We start from the raw sequence: 22248 nt of genomic DNA, 5'->3' as shown, positions 1-22248 counted from the left end.
TGACATTTAACAGTGTTCTTATGAGCTGCACTTTGGCACGTTACAGCAAACTAAAGCTGTGCAGACCTCCAGATGGCTGTGCACTAAGCAGCACTACTGCACCTACAATGCTAATATGGTTAGCAGTAGATTTCAATGGTTTTAAAGAAGTAGTTTATCAATCCTTCATCAGGGAAATTCAAGTGTCTGAGACTCAAACAGACGTGATAGCTGCAACATCACACACATCCACAACCAGGACTTGACACGAACTGGTCTCCATTTACTGCCAGTGTGGTTGCCTGTATGTACTGACTGGAGCCCCACAGACAAGACTGTCAACACACCTTTAGTTCAAACTCAGGACAAAATTTTGGCCTTTGTTGTTACTGCACCAACCAGTCCAGGGTGTACCCCGCCTCTGTATTGGGACTTTTTTAAATTTTTATCTTCACAGCTCAACATGTCAGTTACAGAAGCTCCACCAACCAGCAGAAAGAGACTTGTGAGTTTCATTCTCTGTTTTGTTTTGGGTTTCTCTTCTTACAGAAACATTGTGCTCAGATGGATACCTTCATGCTAACCTCACAGTCACGGCATGGTGTCTGAAACGAAATCAGCTGTTTTATAGTCAACTGCTAACAAAGAAAGTTAAACCATGTAGCTCTTTGATTGCTAGCTGAATTGATTTAATTATCTGATATCTCTGTTATTTCAGGAGTCCTCTAATCTCCCATCAACATTCAGCAGTGAGCAAGGTAAGACTCAGTCCGAACTGATGAAGCTGCTTGCATCAGCAGTGAAACGTCTTCTAGTCCAGACGCCCTGCTTTAAGTCTTTGAGTGAATATGACCTGGGCGACTGAGAATCTCCACAGACACGAGCAAGGTAAGAGAATTGTTGTTCTGTGTTTTCTGGGACATATGGGACAGGCTTGTCTTCCACTTTGTTGATATGTCTGAACTGAGCTTGTTATGTGGTCTTTCATTGATTCATCACACACACACACACTGTCATGATCACACCCTCGATCTGGTTCTCACCTATGGCCTAGAAACTAAGAACCTGTTAGTTGTCCCTCAAAACCCTCTCCTTTCAGACCATTCACTTCTAACTTTTGAGCTAACTCTAACAGACTTTATAGCACACAACAAAAAGGTCTACTATACCAGATGCCTCTCTGAAGATAGTGTAGACAGATTTAGGGATACAATCTCATCACAGCTCCCCTCAGCACCATGTACAAGTACAACAGAGCGTACTGATTTAAATGTTACTCCTGCAGAAATTGATTGCCTTGTCAACAACACTGTAGCCGCAGTACACACAGTTTTAGATATGGTTGCTCCACTGAGAAAGAAGGTTACAAATCATAGGAGGCTAGCTCCTTGGTATAATTCAAATATACGAACACTGAAACATCAAGACGGATGGAGAGGTAGTGGTGCTCCTCCAAATCAGTTGAATCCCAGAGGGCCTGGAAAGATAGTCTATTGACATACAAAAAGGCCCTTCGTGAAGCCAGAACAGCTTATTATTCAACATTAATAGAGCAAAACAAGAACAACCCATGTTTTCTCTTTAACACTGTAGCCAGGCTGACAAAGAGTCACAGCTCTATTGAGCCTTGTATTCCTGCAGCTCTTAGTAGTGAAGACTTCATGAGTTTCTTCACCAATAAAATCACTAACTTTAGAGAAAAAATCAATAAAGATCTCCCCAGAATAGCCAATATACTTCCAGAAACCTCTTTTAATCCTACTCCATCTCTGGACAGCTTCCTGTCCATAGACCTCCCCGAGCTGACCTCCAGCATTAACAAATCTAACCCAACTACATATCTCTTAGACCCCATCCCAACTAAGCTCCTCAAGGACGTCTTTCCCTTGATTGGCGTTTCCTTCTTAGATCAGATCAACTTGTCTTTAACAACATGTTATGTACCACAGGCGTTTAAAACTGCTGTTATCAGACATTTACTTAAAAAACCTTCACTTGACCCAGACATCTTAGCAAACTATAGGCCGATATCCAACCTCCCGTTTTTGTCTAAAATACTTGAAAGAGTGGTTGTAAATCAGTTAATTGATCACCTACACAGGAACAGTCTGTTTGAAGTGTTTCAGTCTGGTTTCAGAGCCCATCACAGCACAGAAACAGCACTGGTTAAAGTTACAAATGACCTCCTCATGGCATCAGACCGCGGGCTTGTCTCCATACTCGTTCTACTGAATCTCAGTGCTGCTTTCGACACTGTAGATCACAGCATTTTATCACACAGATTAGAACATGAGACAAGGATCACAGGGACAGCAACAGGCTGGTTTAAATCATATTTATCAGATAGATTTCACTTTGTTCACATTAATGTTGTTTCCTCTTCACATATACGGGTTAACTTCGGTGTTCCACAGGGTTTAGTGCTTGGGCCAATCCTGTTCACCTTATACATGCTCCCTCTAGGAAATATTATTCAGAAACATGGCATAAACTTTCATTGTTACGCTGATGACACTCAGCTGTACTTATCCTAAAAGCCTGAAGAAGCAGAGCTGTGTCAGGACTGACTGACCTCCATTTTTTTTATTGTTAAGCTCAGACAAAACTGAGGTCATTGTTCTACTCAACTTTAACTCAACTTTATTCATAAAGCCCTTTAAAAACAGCTGCAGCTGACACAAAGTGCTGTACATAAAATAAGACATGAAATAAGACATATAAAACAAAGAACAATATAAAAACAATAATATACGATAAAACAATGTTAAAATAATATTAAAGCAAAAACAGAAACAGGGTCTCATGCTGGATTAAAAGCCAAGGAATAAAAATGGGTCTTAAGACGTGTTTTAAAAACGGACAGTGAAGGGGCTTGTCGAATGCATAATGGGAGGTCATTCCACAATTTGGGACCAGCAACAGAAAAGGTCCTATCCCCTCTGAGCTTCCGTTTAGCCCTTGGTAACTCCAGGAGCAACTGTTCAGATGACCTGAGGCACCGGGCAGGAGTGTATGGGCGGAGCAGCTCAGAGAGGTAAGGCGGGGCGAGACCATTTAAGGATTTAAAAACAAATAAAAGAATCTTAAAATGGACTCTAAAGTGCACAGGCAGCCAGTGGAGAGAGGCTAAAATGGGAGTAATGTGCTCCCTCTTACGTGTTCCAGTTAGGAGGCGAGCAGCAGCATTTTGCACTACCTGGAGACGCGCGAGGGAGGACTGGCTGACTCCAAGATAAAGTGCGTTACAGTAATCCAGCCGCGATGTAATGAAGGCGTGGATTACTGTTTCAAAGTGCTTTTGTGCAAGGAAGGGCTTCACCTTTGCCAGCTGCCTAAGGTGAAAGAAGCTGGACTTAACTATTGCACCGATTTGCCGGTCAAGTTTAAAATCACTGTCCATCTTAAAACCCAGGTTTGAAACTGTTTGCTTCCTGTAAGGCAGCAGGGGGCCTAAGTCAACAGGAAGTGGTTCACGAGAGCCACTGGGACTGAACACCATCACTTCTGTTTTATTTTCATTAAATTTTAAAAAGTTCAAAGACATCCAGGCTTTAATGTCTTCAAGACATAACAGAAGTGGTTTCAAGGAAAACCCGTCCTTCTTCTTCAGTGGCACATAGATCTGGGTATCATCAGCGTAACAATGAAAAGAGATACCATGTTTTCTCAGGATGGAACCTAGGGGCAGCAAGTACAGTGAGAAAAGCAGGGGCCCTAAAATTGAACCCTGTGGAACCCCATATAACAGCGGAGCAGAGCGGGACTCAGAACCACCAAGGCTTACGCACATAGTCCTGTTTGCCAGGTAGGACCTGAACCAGTCCAAGGCGGTACCAGAGATGCCTACTAGCTGCAACCGATGCACTAAAATGCTGTGGTCCACGGTATCAAAAGCTGAACTTAAGTCAAGGAGTAGAAGGGTCACATAGTCTCCAGAGTCATTTGCCAAAAGGATATCATTAAAAACTCTTAATAGAGCTGATTCTGTGCTATGTAGTGTTTTAAATCCGGACTGAAATACCTCCAGGGCCTCGTGCTCATCCAGAAATGATTTCACTTGAGTATACACAACTTTTTCCAGGATTTTTGAAATGAAAGGCAGTTTGGAAATGGGTCTAAAATTGGCTAGCACACCAGGGTCAAGACTGTGTTTCTTGAGAAGGGGTTGTACCACAGCATGTTTAAAACTTTGGGGGACAACACCAGAAGACAGACTGCTGTTGATAATGGCCAGAACCGTCTGCCCTATACTGGGGAAAACATCTTTAAAGAAGTGGGGCGGGATAGAGTCACAGGGAGAACCTGATGGTTTAATCCGGTCAACCACATCTTCTAAGGCCTTCAGGGACACAGGCTCAAACAAATCAAATACAGCCGAGCAAGGGACAAGGTCAGAGGGGTCAGATGCAGTAGTAGGGATGAGAGCCCTTGCAGTAGTAACCTTGTCAATAAAAAACTGCAGGAAACTATTGCACATTTTGGGGGATGCCTCTATGCACACCTGGGGGGGATTAAAAACAGCCTCGATGGTTTTAAATAGCACACGCAGGTTGTGGTGATTAGATTCAACAAGCCTGGACAGGTATTGTCTTTTGGCCTCCTTAACAGTGCTCTGGTAGCAGCGCCAACAGTTTCTTAAGATTTGGTACGAGACCTGCAGCTTGTCCTTATTCCACCTGCGTTCAGCTTTTCGGCACTCCTGTCTAGCTGCGCGGGTTTTCTCATTAAGCCATGGCTCAGGTTTAACTTTGAGCTGCACCGTTTTTAATGGAGCCACAGAGTCCAGTATGGTTCGGCAGGAGGAGTGAAACCAGGAATTTAGCTCCGCCGTGTTTGCAGATGGTAAGCCAGAGGAAACACACAGTCGGTTAAAAGCAGACGAGAACTGACCAGCAGTGGCAGGGTTAAAAATCCGACGGCTCCGAGCAGGAGCGGCAGATTTGACTGCAGAGCAGGAAAAGGCAATGTCAAACACCACAGGCAAATGATCAGAAAACACATTGTCACAATTTTCCATGTTGGACACAGACAAACCATGGGAGAGGACAAGGTCTAATGTGTGTCCATGTTCATGTGTGGGACCAGACACATACTGCACCAAATTAAAAGAGTCAATGAGGCTTAAAAAGTCCTTCACCATCGGCTTGTCAGGACAACACACATGAATGTTAAAATCCCCAACAAGGAGGACACGATCATACTTGGTCATAATTTCAGCCAGCAGATCAGAGAAGTCATTTAAAAAGTCCTTGTTGTATTTGGGGGGTCGGTAGATTACAGCACACAGGGCCGGATCGGAGCGGCCCACCTCAAATAAATGTGCCTCAAAACTGGAAGAGGGGGATGAGACGACACGCTGCCTACATTTAAAATCATTTTTATAAACAGTCGCCGTTCCTCCTCCACGGCCCGACGTCCGCGGGGAGTTAAAATAAGAGCAGCCGGACGGTAAAAGTTCGATCAGAGGGCTGCACTCACCGGGACCGGTCCAAGTCTCTGTCACGCAGAGAAAATCCAGGCCGCGAGAGTTGAAGAAATCCCTCAAAATAAACATTTTGTTCGCCAGAGATCTGGCGTTCACCAGGCCGATCCTGGCGGGCGCCGGGGGCTGCGGTTCGGTGGATCTGCGAGACCGTGGTAGCGTCTTCAGGAGCCGGAGGTTCACCCCGCGCTGGGAAAGCCGAGGAGGGCAGGAGCGGCGAGGCTGGAGTCCCGCAAACGATCCGGTGACAGGTACAAGGCAGGCACCGATGGGGTCGAGGAAACGCCGGGGCACAACGAAAGGATGGATTAATCCCAGTTCTGTCCGGGAGATGATCGAAGATCCTGCCAGCCAGGCCTTAAGCTTCACCAGCCGACCACCGCGTTTGCCGCGGCGGCGGAGACGCTTCCGCCGAGGAGGTAGAGCCAAGGCCCGACACAGGTGAGTCGGGATCCCCGCCAGAAGCGGGGGCACAGTTTTCTGTCCACCATGCTCAAACGCACCCAATGTCTTGGCATTATGTCTAAGATCTAAAAGGAATTGGCGATCGTACACCAGCAGAGACTTGATCTGTGTAATGGCAAGGGTTAAGAACACCAAAAACACAAGATACCGTAGGAGCAGCAGGCGGCCAGGTACACACACCGGCGCCATCTTCCTTACCCTAGGCCCCAAACATCTTAGAACTAGAATAGCTGATAATATTTTCTCTCTGGACGGCATTACTTTGGCCCCCAGTACGACTGCAAGAAACCTCGGCGTTATCTTTGATCACGTGTCATTTATCCATCACATTTAACAGATCTCTTAGACTGCCTTCTTTCACCCCCATAATATTGACCATAATAGGACCTGACATGGACCACCCACATTTCCACCCTGGTGAAGAAGGCGAGGCAGCGGCTGTATTACCTCAGGCGACTGAGGAAATTCAGGGTCTCCACAGCGCTGCAGAGAACCTTCTTCACTGCAGCCATACAGTCTGTGCTCACTGGGAGCATCACTGCCTGGTATGGCAACTGTACGGTACAGGACAGGAAAGCTCTGCACAGAGTGATCCGCTGTGCTGAACGGACTACCAGGACAGCATTGCCCTCCATGCAAGAGGTGTATGCCAGCAGGTGTACATCCAGTGCACAGAGGATTTTAAAAGACACAAACCACCCGCACAATAGACTCTTTCATTGGCTGCCATCGGGGAAACGTCTCCGGTCCCGCATGGCCAAAACTGAAAGACTGAGGAAGAGTTTCTTCCCCCAGGCCATCAGGACACTGAACTCTCTTTCCCCCACTTAACTCACCCCCCCATACACACACATGCATACTTGTATACTATGTATACGATATGTATATTTATGTATATTTACATTCCCTCTGCCACTGAGGTTAGATCTCTATCTTTATTTTTTATTTTTTATTCTATTCTATTCTATTCCATTTTTTTTTAACTTGTATCTTTTATCTTATTATTTGTGTATATTTGTACATGTCAATTGTATTTTTGCACAGTTGTTAAAAGGAGTGTTGTTTTTTCATTTCACTGTGGATGCACATCCACATGTGACAAATAAAGAATTCTGATTCTGATTCTGATTCTGATTCTGATATTGCTAAGATTAAGACCGTCCTGTCTCAGAGTGATGCTCCATGCTTTTGTTACTTCTAGGCTGGACTACTGCAACTCACTATTAATAACATGTCCAAATTACTCTATTAATAGCCTGCAGCTGATCCAGAATGCAGCAGCTAGAGTTTTGACAGGAATCAGTAAAAGGGATCATATTTCCCTCATCTTAGCTTCCCTTCACTGGATTCTGGTAAAATTCAGAATAGACTTTAAAACTCTCCTACTTACCTATAAGGCCCTAAATGGACTCGCCCCATCATACCTGCAGGATCTAATAGTCCCATATTTTCCCAATAGAACACTCAGATCACAAAGTGCAGGTTTACTTGCAGTTCCCAGAATTCATAAAAGTAGAAGGATGAGCCTTTAGCTATCAGGCACCCCTACTGTGGAACCAGTTGCCAAGCTGGGTTTAACAGGCAGCCACCACCTCCACTTTTAAGACCAGACTTAAAACCTTTCTGTTTAGTAAAGCATATAGTTAGTCTCAAACAAAGTGTGTAGGGCTGGTAGGCATAGTTACAGTCGCTTCTTGACAGACAGCCACAGGTAGAACAGGTGTGACTAACTGTTAATCTTTAATCTCTATCATAGCTACGCTGCTATAGGCCTATGCTGCTGGGGGACACAAACATGATCCACTGAGCAGTTCCCCCACCTCCCCAACACCACCACCATCTCTACTCCCCCACCTCCCCAACACCACCACCATCTCTACTCCCCCACCTCCCCAACACCACCACCACCTCTACTCCCTCACCTCCCCAATACCACTACCATCTCTACTCCCCCACCTCCCCAACAGACTACTAAGTCACGTCTCAATGACCCTCTGACGTTAAATGAAATGAAACAGCTGATCCATAATCATAAAAGCTTTTTTTTATGTTTCAGGAAGATAAAAGAACATATCTTCAGCATCAGGTTGCAAGAAGGCTGTAGAAAATATAATGAGTTTAGAAGGTCTCTATATACCCGACTGTCATCAGGACATCAAAATCCTGTTTGATGCAGTTTTGTATTGTGGAAACAGTGAGTAACAGCAAGAGTAGTAACAGCAGTAACAGTAATAACAGTAGTAGTAACAGTACACCGCAGCAGGATGCAATTCATAATTAATTCATAATTGGGCAGTCGTGGATCAGCGGTTAGGGTGTCGGACCCGTAACCGGTGGATCGCTGGTTTGATTCCCCGTACCGGTGTCCATGGCTGAGGTACCCTTGAGCAACTGCTCCCCGGGCGCTGCACGCGGTCGCCCACTGCCCCGGGTTTGCTGTGTGTGTGTGCACGTCACTTGGGTGGGTTAAATGCAGAGCAGGAATTTCGTTGGAGTGAGTTCCTTCCAATGACAAAATATGTCACTTTCACTTTCATCTTTTAAAACTCTCTTGGTGTCGTATCAATGCTGCCACCTGCTGGATGACTTGAACAAGTCTTCATCAGCATCGGTGCTGGAAACTAATGCCCAATTAACATAGTGGCACAATCAAGTTACACTGTCACATTGGCAGCGCATGGTCAGCTCTCCACATACTTTTGGTCATGCAGAGCTTTCACTGGTATTTCAGAGGTGAAATGTTTGGGTTAAGGTAGCATTTAAATGTTTGTCTGAGAGGTTCAACTCAGGAAGAAAAACACCAAAGTGTCTCTAAACTAAATCAAATAATTAAATAATTAAAAATGTGTTTTAAAGTATCTCTTTTTGAAAATGTAAGTCGGCCAGTCAGATGAATCCTCCTCGTTCAGTCTCATATTCAAGCACAGATCTTAAATAAGCCAAAACCCCTCAGTGGTTTAGTGGGAGCAGCGGCTGCGGTGCAGTTGAGGCTTTCACTGTGGCTCAGTCACCTTCGTTTGACAGTTCTGAAACTCTAATCTCTCAAACAAACTCCCTGCATGTGGTGGTGAATATTTTGTTTAATCAAAATGTGTGTAAACAAAAGGTATAATTAAGCTCACATACACTAATCTATAATATTAATAAAAGACCTAGTTATTTTTTGAGAGAGACAATAACAGTGTCTAAGAAGAGGATGGTTAAGGTTAGAGTATGCTGCTCTGAGCGTCTCTCATGGGTTAGGGTTTGCGGTAAATAATCGAATACGACTGAAAGTAACGAATGTGCAGGTTCCATTGTGGAAATAAGAAGATGAAGTGATGATGTGAGACAGAAGGGGTGATAGGAACAGCCATGTGTTGACAGAAAGAAACAAAAAAGTGTCTCTAAGGTTAAGTATGACTTTCTCTTATATCAAATCAGTGACTGCCCAGACGCCATCTCAGTTTTGTTGTTCTTTGCTCCAGCAATAAAACGTAATCTACACTGAAATCTTTAAAAAGTTCTCTGATCTATTAAATTACACTGAAGATCAGATGTGAAAGAAGATCTGAACTGTCCTCTGGTCAGCTGAACAGACCATCTCAGTCCAGATCTCGGCTTTTGGTCCAGAGCTGCAGCAGGTTTCAGCTTCACTTCCTGCTGCTCAGTGTGTGACACTGTGTGTGTCTGTGTGTGTGTGTGTGTATATTCACTGGTGTATGTTGAACCACCTTGTGGCCACGGGATGTGGGTTGTGGGTTAAGTTGGGTAACATCCGTTGTTACATTTCCATGGTGACAAACAAAGCTGCTGTGGTAGAAAAGAACTGTTTTGCATCTCTGCTCCTTCTGCTGCTCCACACTGACAGACAGCGTTTTTTTAGCACTCAGATAGTACGACTCCCATGAGGCCTCAGAGGGAAATCATGAGGTCTTAATGTGGGATGTTAAGGACCAGGATCTGTCTTGTGATTGACTCATCAGACAGAACAAAGCTCCTGGTTCTTTAGACAAGACAAGACAACTTTATTTGTATAACCCATTTTTACAAGCAGTTTGTCTTAAGAGAGGGAGAGGAGAGGTGAGGACAGGAGAGGAGAGGAGAGGAGGGAAGGAAAGAGGAGAGAAGAGAAGAGAAGAGGGAAGGAGAGGAGAGGAGAGAAGAGGAGAGAAGAGTTGGACTAACAGTGAAATCCAGTCACTACAGGGCAGCTTCACCCACTGAGGCTCCATCACTTTGACATGTATTAGCTGATGGTGGGCTGAGGTCTTCATCTGGGCTCTGCAGACACACCAATCCTGTTACCTGTTGTCTCTCCTACAGGTTTAGTGCTGCTGAGGGTGCAGTTTAAATTATGAATGAGAGCATTTTGATTCAGCCTTGCAGTCCAAAGCCTTGTTGGAGGGCAGCACAGATGGAACTGATCATGACAAGTTATCAACTCAACTCAGACCGCTTAAACTTGCTCTTCTTTTCTTTACCTTTAACGACTTGGACTTGTCTTAAAGACCTGCTATTTGACTTGGGGGATAGACTCCAGAATCCAGTGAGGTCTTCTGGTGTCTCAGAAACCACACAATCCAGGATGTAAAAACAGCACAGCATTAAAATAGACCTTAGTCAGGACCGAAATCCAATTAGACAGGAACAGAACTTCCCCCTCGACATGGACGAAAGTTAGCTTCACAACTCAGAGAACAACCAGAACATATGATATGTTAAGTGTTGGCTCATGTCTTCTGAAATATCATTTCAGACAGACAGGCAGACAGACAGTTGCACTCCTAGTTAAAACATGTACAGCAGTAAAGTACAATGTGCAGCATGAACAGCTAGCTGTCCTCTCTGCTGGAGAACAACTCCCACCCCATATATGAAACTCTGTCAGCACTGGGCAGCTCCTTCAGTGGCAGGCTGCTTCACCCCAAGTGTGTGAAGGAGGGTCACCGCAGGTCCTTCCTCCCTGCTGCTGTGAGACCCCATGAGTCCACCGCAAACTGAACCTCAATAAGTCACGTGCAATAATCCCCAAGTGCAGGACAGTGGCTTTTTACTGCAAACAATTTAAAACCATGAAACACTGAATATTGTGTGTGCTTTTGTATAGTTTCTTTTAAAAAGAAGTGCAAATATCCCCATATTTTTACTTTGCATATTTTTTACTTGACCTATCTGCACTTTTATTTTGTTATCCTTGTGATGCTGTAATAAAGTCCTATCGTACTCTTACCCCCCCATAAACCCTAAATCCCATCAGATAGTAAAACACTGACACTTTACTGCACTGTGGGTATTTTTACTTTAAGTACTTTAGTACTTTAGTATCACCAAGTGTTGTATAATTGATAGCAACGATGTGAAGATGTTGAAGGAGATTTCAGCTGACACCGTCTTACTTGTATGGAAAGTTTATTACAAGAAGCATAGCATCAAATACATGCATGTGTGCATGTGCAAGAATCACTTTATTGACAGTATATATATTTTTACACACACACACTGAATTCGTCTTCTGCATTTGATCCATCCTTAGTTGAACACACACATGCAACACCCGGCAAATTACATGCAGTGAAACACACACAGGAGCAGTGGGCAGCATCAAGCGCCCGGGGAGCATATTGGGGGGTTAAGTGCCTTGCTCAAGGGCACATCAACCGGCTAATGGGGGGGGGGGGCATTTAACAGGCAGAAACCTCGAGCAGAACCAGACTCAGTGTAGACGGCCTTCTGCTGTGACTGCCTGGGAGGGAGAGGGAGGAGAGGAGAGACAGGAGAGAGAGGAGAGACAGGAGAGGGGGAAGAGACAGGAGAGAGGGGAGAGGAGAGAGAGGAGAGAGGGGAGAGACAGGAGAGAGGGGAGAGACAGGAGAGGGGGGAAGAGACAGGAGAGGGGGAAGAGACAGGAGAGAGGGGAGAGGAGAGAGAGGGGAGAGAGAGGAGAAAGGAGAGATAGGGAGGTTAGAGAGAACACTTCAATAAGGTTTTGAATGCAGAACTTTTACTTGTAGTGGGGTGTTTGCATGGTGTGGTATTAGTACTTTTACTGCTTGAATGGCTTGAATACAGTAAATGGGTAGGTTGGAATGATTGATGAAAACCGTATGTTATGTATGTTGTACTGGCTTCTTATTTAAGGTTTAGCTTATTTAAATGTTCGTACTTTATATTTTTATAGTCACTTACTGCTCCCGGGACCTGAGTCCTAATTTCGTACCATAAACATGTGAATGTGAGCTGGTATGACAATAAAGTTTCTTGAATCATTGAATCTTTGAATCCTTGATTTTGGGTGTCAGAATCAGAATCAGAATCAGAATTCTTTATTTGTCACATGTGGATGTGCATCCACAGTGAAATGAAAAAAACAACACTCCTTTTAACAACTGTGCAAAAATACAAGAGAATAGAATAAAATAAAAAATAAAGAATAAAGAATAAAAATATAAAATAAAGTAAAGTAAAGATAGAGATCTAACCTCAGTGTCAGAGGGAATGTAAATATACATAAATATACATATCGTATACATAGTATACATGTATGCATGTGTGTGTATGGGAGGGTGGGTTAAGTGGGGGAAAGAGAGTTCAGTGTCCTGATGGCCTGGGGGAAGAAACTCTTCCTCAGTCTTTCAGTTTTGGCCATGCGGGACCGGAGACGTTTCCCCGATGGCAGCCACTGAAAGAGTCTATTGTGCGGGTGGTTTGTGTCTTTTAAAATCCTCTGTGCACTGGATGTACACCTGCTGGCATACACCTCTTGCATGGAGGGCAATGCTGTCTTGGTAGTCCGTTCAGCACAGCGGATCACTCTGTGCAGAGCTTTCCTGTCCTGTGCCGTACAGTTGCCATACCAGGCAGTGATGCTCCCAGTAAGCACAGACTGTATGGCTGCAGTGAAGAAGGTTCTCTGCAGCGCTGTGGAGACCCTGAATTTCCTCAGTCGCCTGAGGTAATACAGCCGCTGCCTCGCCTTCTTCACCAGGGTGGAAATGTGGGTGGTCCATGTCAGGTCCTCGGAGATGTGGACGCCGAGGTACCTGTAGCTGCTGACTCTCTCCACCAGTGTCCCATAAATCCTGAGAGGGGTATGATGGCTCCTCTGCTTCTCCCTCCTGAAGTCCACAATCAACTCCTTGGTTTTGTGGACGTTCATGTCTAGATTGTTCATACGACACCATGATGCCAGAGCATCCACCTCCTCCGTGTAGGCCGTTATCCTGTTATTGGAGATCAGACCTACCACCACTGTATCGTCGGCGAACTTTACAATGATGTTGGAGGGGTGCATGGCTTTACAGTCATGGGTGTAGAGGGAGTAAAGCAGAGGACTCAGGACGCATCCTTGGGGGGTGCCGATGTTAAGGGTGCGTGGGCTGGAGGTGTGTTTACCAATCCTCACTACCTGTGACCTGTCAGTCAAAAAGCTCTGGACCCAGGAGCAGAGTGAGGAGTTCAGCCCCAGGTCCCTGAGCTTAGAGACCAGTCTGTGGGGAACTATGGTGTTGAATGCGGAGCTGTAGTCGATGAACAGCAGCCGCACATAGTTCCCCAAACCGCTGTCCAGGTGGGTGAGGGTGGAGTGGAGGACGTGATTGATGGCGTCATCGGTGATCCTGTTCGTGCGGTAGGCGAACTGGAGGGGGTCAAAAGAAGCAGGCAATGAAGTACAGATGAAGTCCTTTATCAGTCTTTCGAAGCACTTCATTACCACCGAGGTGAGGGCAACAGGGCGGTAGTCGTTGTTGCAGGCAGGGTTGGGCTTTTTGGGTACGGGGATGATGGTGGAGCGTTTGAAGCAGTCAGGGACAACAGAGTGAGCCAGGGACATATTGAATATAGAGGTGAAGACGGGAGCCAGCTGATCTGCGCATGCCCTCAGTGCACGCCCGGGGATGCCATCAGGGCCAGCAGCTTTCCTGCTGTTCACGCGTCTCAGAGCTGTCCTCACGTTGTGCTCTGAGACGGACAGCAAGCGGGACTCACCGGAGTTACTGCCAGGCTCCTCCGCGTAAGCATTAGCCGCGGCGCTAGCGGTGTTGTAGCGTGCGAAGAAAGAGTTCAGCTCCTCCGCTATCGCAGGATCCGCTGCAGCCGGTGAATCCTTCCGTCCTCTATAGTCAGTGATGGTCCGAAGTCCCTGCCACATCCGTCTGCTGTCCCGGTCGCCCAGTGTAGCCTCCACTCTGTCCTTGTACCGCCGCTTCGCCGTCCTCACCTTCCGCCGGAGCTCGTAGGACGCTGCCTTGTACGGGACCATGTCGCCGGAGATGAGTCCTTCATTGTAGGCAGTGGTTCGAGCCTTCAGAGCCTCACGAATAGTTTTATCGACCCACGGTTTCTGATTAGGAAAAACCTTCACAGTCACCACGGGAACGATATCATCTATAAGCTTAACAATGAAGTCCGTCACCACTTCCGTAAACAAACTGACGTCATCTCCGGAGCTCCTCTCAAACATGTCCCAGTCCACGTCACTCAGCGCGTCCTGCAGCATGGCCTCTGATTGGTCGGTCCAGCGCCTGACCTCCCTCGTTGCCGGAGCAACCGCCCTTAGCTTCTGTTTATACTCTGGCATGAGGAAGATGGCGGCGTGGTCCGCTTTACCAAAAGCCGGTAGTGCTGTGGCTTTGTAGCTGTCTTTATGGAGAGTGTAGCAGTGGTCCAACGTGTTAACACCCCGGGTTGGGCATGTCACATGTTGGAAAAAGTTCGGCATAACCTTTGTCAGGTTCGCCTTGTTGAAGTCCCCCGCCACTATGAGGGCAGTGTCCGGGTGTTTGCTGTGGTGTTTGCTAATGATATCATGTAGTGAAGCCAGAGCAGTGTCCGTATCCGCATGTGGTGGGATGTAGACAGCAACAATGGCGGCTGAAGTGAACTCCCTGGGCAGGTAGAAGGGCCGACAGAGAATCGCCAGATGTTCCAGATGCGGCGAGCAGGAACGGGACAGAACTGATATGTTCCTCGGGTCACACCAGTTGTTGTTGGTCATGAAGCACACGCCACCCCCTTTACTTTTACCAGAGTCCTTGGTCCTATCCATACGAAACACGGAGAACGTATCGTCAGGAAGAACGGCGTGGTCTGGCACAGCGGGGGTCAGCCATGTTTCGGTGAAACAAAGAACATTACAGTCCCGTATGTCCCTCTGGTAGCGCACTCGGGCCCTGATCTCGTCCAGCTTATTGTCCAGGGACTGGACATTAGCCAGCAGGATACTGGGCAGCGGTTGGCGATGTGCGCTTTCTCTTAGTCTGTTGCGTATTCCGGCCCTTTTCCCTCGGTGTTTCTTCCTGCTTTTCCGCGGAGGTGTAGATCCATTGTTATTGTCCGCGTCTCGCAGGATCTCCTTCGGCCAGGTAGAGCAATCTCCAGAAAAAGTAATTCCAACTGGGTGTCCAACTGGGTGTCCACATACTTTTAGACATGTACTGCATTTACAAGTCAGAAATGTAGTTATTGTAAGTTAGGGGTACATTTTGTACAAAGATTATACAAAGTGGATCCTCAACTTAACAACTAAAGCATCTGCATGACAACTGAGCTGCTCCATCCCACAATGAAGCCCACAGGCTGAGAGCGAAAGCTTCAAAAGCACTGAGAATATCAGCGTGAACCTCTTTGTTTTTCCCGTGTGTCCTCTGCCGTGTGGTCTCATCACTGATCCTGGATCAGTCCGTCCTGTGGTCGATCTGAGGAGAAACGTCCAGACAGAAGCCTTCTGTCTCATCACTGATCTGAGAACAATCGTGTGTTTGGACTGAACGTGTTTCTCTAAAGCTCTGGAACTACTGCTGCTGCTGCAGTGTTTACACACACACACATGCGTCAATGTTGATACGCTCAGCCATGACACACTCACAGGGCGTTCATTTCAAAATAAAGGTATGGAAGCTGCTCTGCGGCTTTTAAACCCCGAGTGAAAAAAAAAAACGTTTTCTATCAGCGATGGGCGATGTTTTCATATCACCATATCACAATTAATACATTTATACAGTATTTTAATGACACAAAGTCAAAGTAGAAAATGAGTAGAAAGTAGTAGTAGAAGAAAAACTTTTCGTATCCATAAACATCCCCCACTACACCTTCACCTGTACCTCCTGCTACAGCGACGTGTAAAGCCTGAAACACCAGCCTCTCCTCAGCTCCATGACGACGCAGCTTCCAGCTCGTCTGAAGCGTGGAGCACTTCAGTGACTTTGTACTTTGGTACAGGAACTGAGTGAATGTACTTGGCTACATTCCACTACTGTTTATGACTAAGTGTTCATTTTCTCGGTGCTCAGCGCCGGCGTTAGGAACAATAACAGGCTTTTGAAATGTACTTCTTGTAATGCATTCAGCTATAAAAGTAAATCGTATTTTTAAAAGCTTCAGCCGCAATGTGCCTAACCGTAGCTTTTATTCTGAAACGTCTCTCCGGAACTCGTCGCGTGTATCCGGTTTGTCTTGACATGGGTGTAACGCACACGGGCACGCAGTAACGTTTTCCAGCGGACCCCCCTTCAGCAGCTGAACTTGAGTAAAGATTGATTCACGTCGTGTCGTTTAGCGCCGACATGTCGCACACCGTCATCACCACCACACCAAGCAGCAGGACATCCGGTGACGGTGTCCTGAACGTGGGCTACACCCGCACCATCCCGGGACTGCTCAAGATGGGACAGCTGGTGAGATGTTCACACCGACACACCGGGACATGCTAACGTTAGCTGTTAGCAGTTAGCTTCTATGTTCTCATGCAGTCTGTGTGAGGACAGTCAGCTTTAGCTGAATGTGTTAATGTAGCAAATAATTTAACTGTCAGCAATTACAGCACACCACATAGTGACGTGAAGACTGCGTAACAACTTAATGTGAGTACATTAAACTGGGATATTATGACACATGAAGTTAAAGCCTTTTAGAAAATTATTTTCTTTGGTCAGAAAATTTAAATGTTCAGGTTTTAAGACAAACATCTCCACTGTGTGGTGTGTTTGTGGTGTCAGATTGTCTGCTGAGGATGAGAATCATTTTCTTCTTCTTGAGCCTCACCAATATTACTATGAGTGATTAAAACAAAAGGATAAATTATCTTATGTTCAGTCAAACAGTTTTTTGTTGGGGACTTGCTGAGTGGTACATTGAAAGTATACAAACCTTCCTGTTGCTGCTCTCTGGTGGACAGGGTCCTCAGTCAGCTTATTATTCATCACTGATGTGACATTCGGTGTTCATGGGACACTCAGAGACCATGTGTCAAGTTTTCCTCGTTCAGGTGGAACCAGTGGACAAACAGGAAGTCAGACAGTGTTCAGAGACGGACTGACTCTTTGTTGGTTGGATTCTTTCCTCCAGGCTTCAGGCTTCAGTGTGTGATCAGTTTGGTTTGTCGCAGGTCGCCCTGCTCATCGTCTTCCTGTGCGTACACTGTGTCCGGGGATGGCCCAGCTGGGCGGCCTTCCAGTACTTCGAGGTGGTGGCCCTGTGGTTCCTCATCGCCCTGCTCATCTTCTTCCTCATGCACCTGTTCAGACTGCAGGGGAAGATGCCCTGCATCAACTGGCCGCTGACGGTGAGCACAACAAAACTTTTAGATGTATGTATGCAAGAGAAAATAGTCGTAACGCAGACTGACTGTTGGATCAGCAGGATAACAGGATAAGAGGAAGTGAGGAAGGAGGCCTGTGTAATAAATACAAACTTCCAGGCTTCAACCCCGCCTTAGTTCAGTTTACATTAGAGACACATTTTCCAATAAATTTGTCTGTTCAAACAGTTGAACACAAATAAATGGAACATAAATGGTACATTTTGTGTTTGTCATCGGTCACAGAGCGGCTGTTGATTTTAAGAAGAATCAGCTTTATTGACAGTATACATATTTTTACACACACACACTGAATTCGTCTTCTGCATTTGACCCATCCTTAGTTGAACACACACATGCAACACCCGGCAAATTACATGCACTGAAACACACACAGGAGCAGTGGGCAGCATCAAGAGCCCGGGGAGCATATTGGGGGGTTAAGTGCCTTGCTCAAGGGCACATCAGCCGGCTAATGGGGGGGGGGGCATTTTTTTCGCATTAATCTCTCCACCACACCCAAATTTTTCCTGCCCCGTCCGGTGGGGACCCTCCGATCACAAGCCGCTTCTCCAACCTCTAGGCCACTGCTGCCCCAAAAGCAGCTCTCAGCTCGGATTTGAATGTGTAGTTTGGACCATTTCAATCAGTTCTGACTGATGAAGTAACAGTTACGTGTTCAGCCTGAGAGATTCAGTCTGATCCTGGTGATGCTGCCTTGTGCTGCATTTCCTCGTTTGCCTCCTCAGTGTCTCGTCTGTCTGCTGTTTCAGGAGTTCTTTCATTACTCCGTCGGCACCGTCCTCATCTTCATCGCCTCCATCATCGCTGCTGTGAAGAGTGAAGGAGTTTCGGCATTGGTGGTTGCATCGGTACGTAACCGCAAAGACGCTGGGATATCTCAGTTACTGCATGCAGCTGATGAGCTGCATATTTAAAGGGACTTTAAATAGTTGATTCAGGAGGAGGAGATCACAGACATTCAGCACCAGCACATCTGGACATGAAGTGAAGCTGGCAGGCTGATGTTTGTAGTTATGAGTTCTGAACGTTAGCGCAAGCCACAGACTTTTGCTTGTGATGCTGCAGGCAAAAGCACCAGAGAAGATCAGGAAGTGGACCTAATAGCTGCATATAAAGTTTTTATAAAGTCTGTGGTTCCTGAAAGCAGAGGCAGAGTGAGACCTCCACACTAAAACGTCACGTTCTGGCTTTGGTCACAGGAAGTTGTGCTGTTTCTTCTGAGGAATCTTCACTTTCACGACTGCTTTTCAGACTTTTGTGCTGTTTTAGAGAAAACCACAGAGGCTGAAACGGAAAAAGTGACAACATCCACTGCTTTGTCTGTGCAGTAAGATGCTGGATTGTTGTGTTTCATGTCAGTATGTGTGTTTGCCTGCAGGTGTTTGGGTTCATAGCGACGTTCCTCATGGCCGTTAGTTTGTGGACATCTTACAGTGTGGCCTGCGGCTCTCATCAGACTGGTAAGTGGGGTCCTGTCATTTCGTACATTTTATGTGTTTTTGTTGAATTGTGGATAAACAGCAGTTGCTCCTCGTCTCCTCATATCCAGTATCTGATGAATTGATTGGAGAGTCATCATACAGATCGTGATGTTAACATTCTCTCTGCAGATCTGTGTGAACAAAAGAGCAGAGTGATAGACTGATGACAGTGAGTGACGTGTTGTAAAATATGCAGCGAGAAGCAAAACAGAACCTGAAGAGTTTCTTGTCTGTTTGTCTGGTTTCATAGTCAGAAGTCAGATGTTGTTTTCACTCATCCTCTGTCTGAAGGCAGAAACAGCTGCATGTTTTTGATGCTGGAAGTTTCCATGACACTTGAGGACAACAGGACATTTTAAACCAGTTAAAGTAAACCAGGATTAGTGGTGGAAACCCAGCTGTTCTGGAGGGAGGTAGACAGACTGACAGGATACTGAATAATGAAACTGCAGTACTGACTCGTGTCACAAGCCGACGGAACACCGAACAGCTTGTTTGACATGTTTGGATGCAAACGGTTCAAACTTGAGTGAAGCTATCTGGTTTAAAGTCAACATGACGTGAGCTTGTTTAGTGAAGTGATGATCCACTGTTAAAGGGGAACTGAGAGGCGGAACATCAGCGTTTCTGCCGACACTGAACACACTTACTGTGTGTTTCAGAAAACCAACCATAATCAAACATGTGAGTCACATTCACACGACAGAAATTATTTTCACTATAGTCATTCCAACTTTTCTTTCTCCTCCCTCCCTCCCTCCTTCCAGGTGCAGCAGTCTAATGAGCGACCTGTCTTGAAGGAAACGGGTGGCTGTGTTGGCAGTTTGCTTTGCCCTGACCAATTTTCTGCCACATGCAACCACTTGGATAAATCACCTGATTGGAGAGGTTTGATTGCAGATTGCAGAGGTAATGGAACAGCTGATCCAGGACCAGTCGTTGTTACATAAATATTCCTTATTAACACAGAAAGGACAGTAGTTACATTAGTATTCAGATATTACTCAGTACTTTTTATTTTCTCACGTTGAAGGTGCTCAGTGTCACATTTAATCATCAGTGTATCAATAACACATTTGGTAAAATCACGCCACGTCATGTGGTATTGTTGGACTACATTTTCCATCAGCCCTGCTGCTTCCTGCCCCAACGTGCTTGAGGTTAACATTTTAAACTTTTTTCTCCGAAGTTTCTCTCCTCCTTCCCCATCAGAGCTTTAAAGTTCTGAGTGAACAGCGCCCCCTTCCTGTTGTGTGCCATAAAGCACCCCTGACGATTTCCCCCCGACGTGTCACAGGTCTGAATGTAGGCCACAATCACATCTCTGACTCACAATTCATTTGATCGTTTCCTCCTTTCCTGCTTTTTTTACTCACTAGCCCAGTAGAAACAGTCTGGACCAGTTGTGTTCAGCTGTTTTTAAACTCACTTTTCTTAAACGGCCATCTATGAAATGAGGCTCAGTTTAGCCCTTTTAGCTTGCTACGCAATTTTTGCTAGCACACTTAAATATTTGTTTGCAAAGATTCTCCTTATTTAGTGTGCTAACAAACATTAACACGCTAACTTTTTATGGAAAATAAATGGCATGCTGATGACTTTGTTAGCATGCTAAAACATCACTCAGGGGCTAATATTAATGTGTGCTAAAAACAACAGCATGCTAACACTCCATGTTAACTGAAACAACATTAGCATGCTAACAATGCAAACAAAAAAAACAAGAGAAGATGCTGGGTCTGTTTCAGAACAAGTCTGGTGATAATCTGTATTTTTGTCAACAAATATTGTCAGAACCAAACCATTGCTGAGCTTGTGCCATTCACATGTGGACTCATCCGCCACTGAAAATAGTTCCCCTACAGTGAGCCGTTGTAACATCTAAATTAATTATTTGTCTTCAGTAGGAGCCAATGAGCTCCGAGGTGAGGGGCCATCCTCAGAGACAGACTGACGTGTTGTTGTTTTTATTCTGTTCTGTTTGTTGACGAGAAGAAAAACAGAATAACGCCAGCAGCACCCCGGCAACAGCAGGCTGGTTTTACGACTGTGCTGAAAACAATCATTTATGCTAAAATAATCATTTAGTTTTACTGAAGTGAAGGAAGTTGTCGTTTGTGTGTTCAGGCATCACGTTTACGTCTCATAGGACACGTTACCCGTGGATATTAGCTTCAGCAGCAGCAGTTCAGTATCGACCGTTTATGTAGTGTGTCTACAATATGCTGTCCACCTGTCAACTGTCTTTGGTGCCTTTAAAGAACAACCTTTAACCCTTCTGAATTAAGTTAACTCAGAAAGCGCTGCAGTAACAGTCCACAATGAAGTGAATAGGCTTAATGGTGTCTGTGGAGCCAAGCAGCAGGACAAACGACTGCTGTGGAAATCTTAATGAAGCCTGCACAGATGAATGAAATAAAACATGTCAGGAGAACAACAAAATATACAGGTATTAGGGAAATTGACATACTGATTAATGAAATGTGCCTATAGATTATTTTAAGTAAGCGCATGGTTTATACAGAGACATAAAAAAAGTTCACATGTACTCATCAAACTTGTATGAGTTAATTTCTCACAGACTGATTAAAATGGATCAATAAATCTGACCTCTCACAGATTGATGACATCGCACTGTGGTATTAAATGTTCTTAGCAGATTAATTGAACAGACACGGGCTGATAACTGGAGATCCTACAAACACCTGGACACCAGAATCAGTTCCTTTTGCGTTGTTTGGTGCTCTTTGTTCAAGCACAACATCTGTAACATTCCTCTTTGGCCTATACTTCGTCCTCACACGGTGGACTATTTTACTGTTTGTCTGACTTTATTGATCTGTGCTTTCATTGGGTGACTGGAAACAGTTCGTAAGATCGAACAGATTTCCATGTCACATAACCACAGCTCCATAGTTTTCTGACCAATCAGAGTGTCTGTGCCAATCAACACACATCTTCATGATCGTGTGATCCAGCAGCTCACAGTCTAGGCTTTTCATCTTTTAGTTCTACAAACGTCTCTGGTGGACGTTCGGTTGCAGTGAAAACCACATTCTGAAATGAGCTGGTCAGTGTTTGAAAAGCTTTCATGTTTTCTACGCCAAAGCTGAGAGCTGATTTTACTCAGGAGTTTCACCTGACAGCCAAGGTAACATCATTAACTGTTTGATGGACAGGAACAATAAAGTCGAGAGGGACCTAAATTAAAGCCACCTGAGCTAACATAGTGACATCTTTGTTTGTGTGGGAATTTA

The 22248-nt window shown here is 45.4% G+C and overlaps 1 protein-coding gene across 2 annotated transcripts; it reads left to right on the top strand.

The window, feature by feature from the left end:
• Nucleotides 1-16280: 16280 nt before the first annotated feature.
• On the top strand, nucleotides 16281-21618 carry cmtm7 (CKLF-like MARVEL transmembrane domain containing 7). Of its 2 annotated transcripts, XM_046400055.1 has the most exons (5): nucleotides 16310-16584; nucleotides 17295-17471; nucleotides 18260-18358; nucleotides 18889-18970; nucleotides 19759-21618. In XM_046400055.1, exons 1-5 carry the CDS (start codon nucleotides 16474-16476, stop codon nucleotides 19770-19772), a joined length of 483 nt encoding a protein of 160 aa, XP_046256011.1. In that variant the 5' UTR covers nucleotides 16310-16473; the 3' UTR covers nucleotides 19773-21618. The 2 variants fall into 2 exon arrangements, with proteins under 2 accessions (XP_046256012.1, XP_046256011.1); XM_046400056.1 differs by lacking the exons at nucleotides 18260-18358; nucleotides 18889-18970; nucleotides 19759-21618 and adding an exon at nucleotides 17549-17760 and having other exon boundaries at nucleotides 16281-16584.
• The last annotated feature ends 630 nt before the right edge of the window (nucleotides 21619-22248 follow it).

The sequence above is a fragment of the Scatophagus argus genome, chromosome 9 (assembly GCF_020382885.2).
Source record: "Scatophagus argus isolate fScaArg1 chromosome 9, fScaArg1.pri, whole genome shotgun sequence".
NCBI lineage: Eukaryota > Metazoa > Chordata > Actinopteri > Scatophagidae > Scatophagus > Scatophagus argus.
Note: the sequence above shows the minus strand (reverse complement) of the source record. Positions and strands in the feature narration are given on the sequence as shown.

Bases quoted from the DNA above. Each gene is read 5' to 3' on its own strand.
- cmtm7 (XM_046400055.1), top strand. From the start codon at position 16,474: ATGTCGCACACCGTCATCACCACCACACCAAGCAGCAGGACATCCGGT. The intron at 16,585-17,294 runs GTGAGATGTTCA...GGTTTGTCGCAG, and splicing joins TGCTCAAGATGGGACAGCTG to GTCGCCCTGCTCATCGTCTT. The intron at 18,359-18,888 runs GTACGTAACCGC...GTTTGCCTGCAG, and splicing joins CGGCATTGGTGGTTGCATCG to GTGTTTGGGTTCATAGCGAC.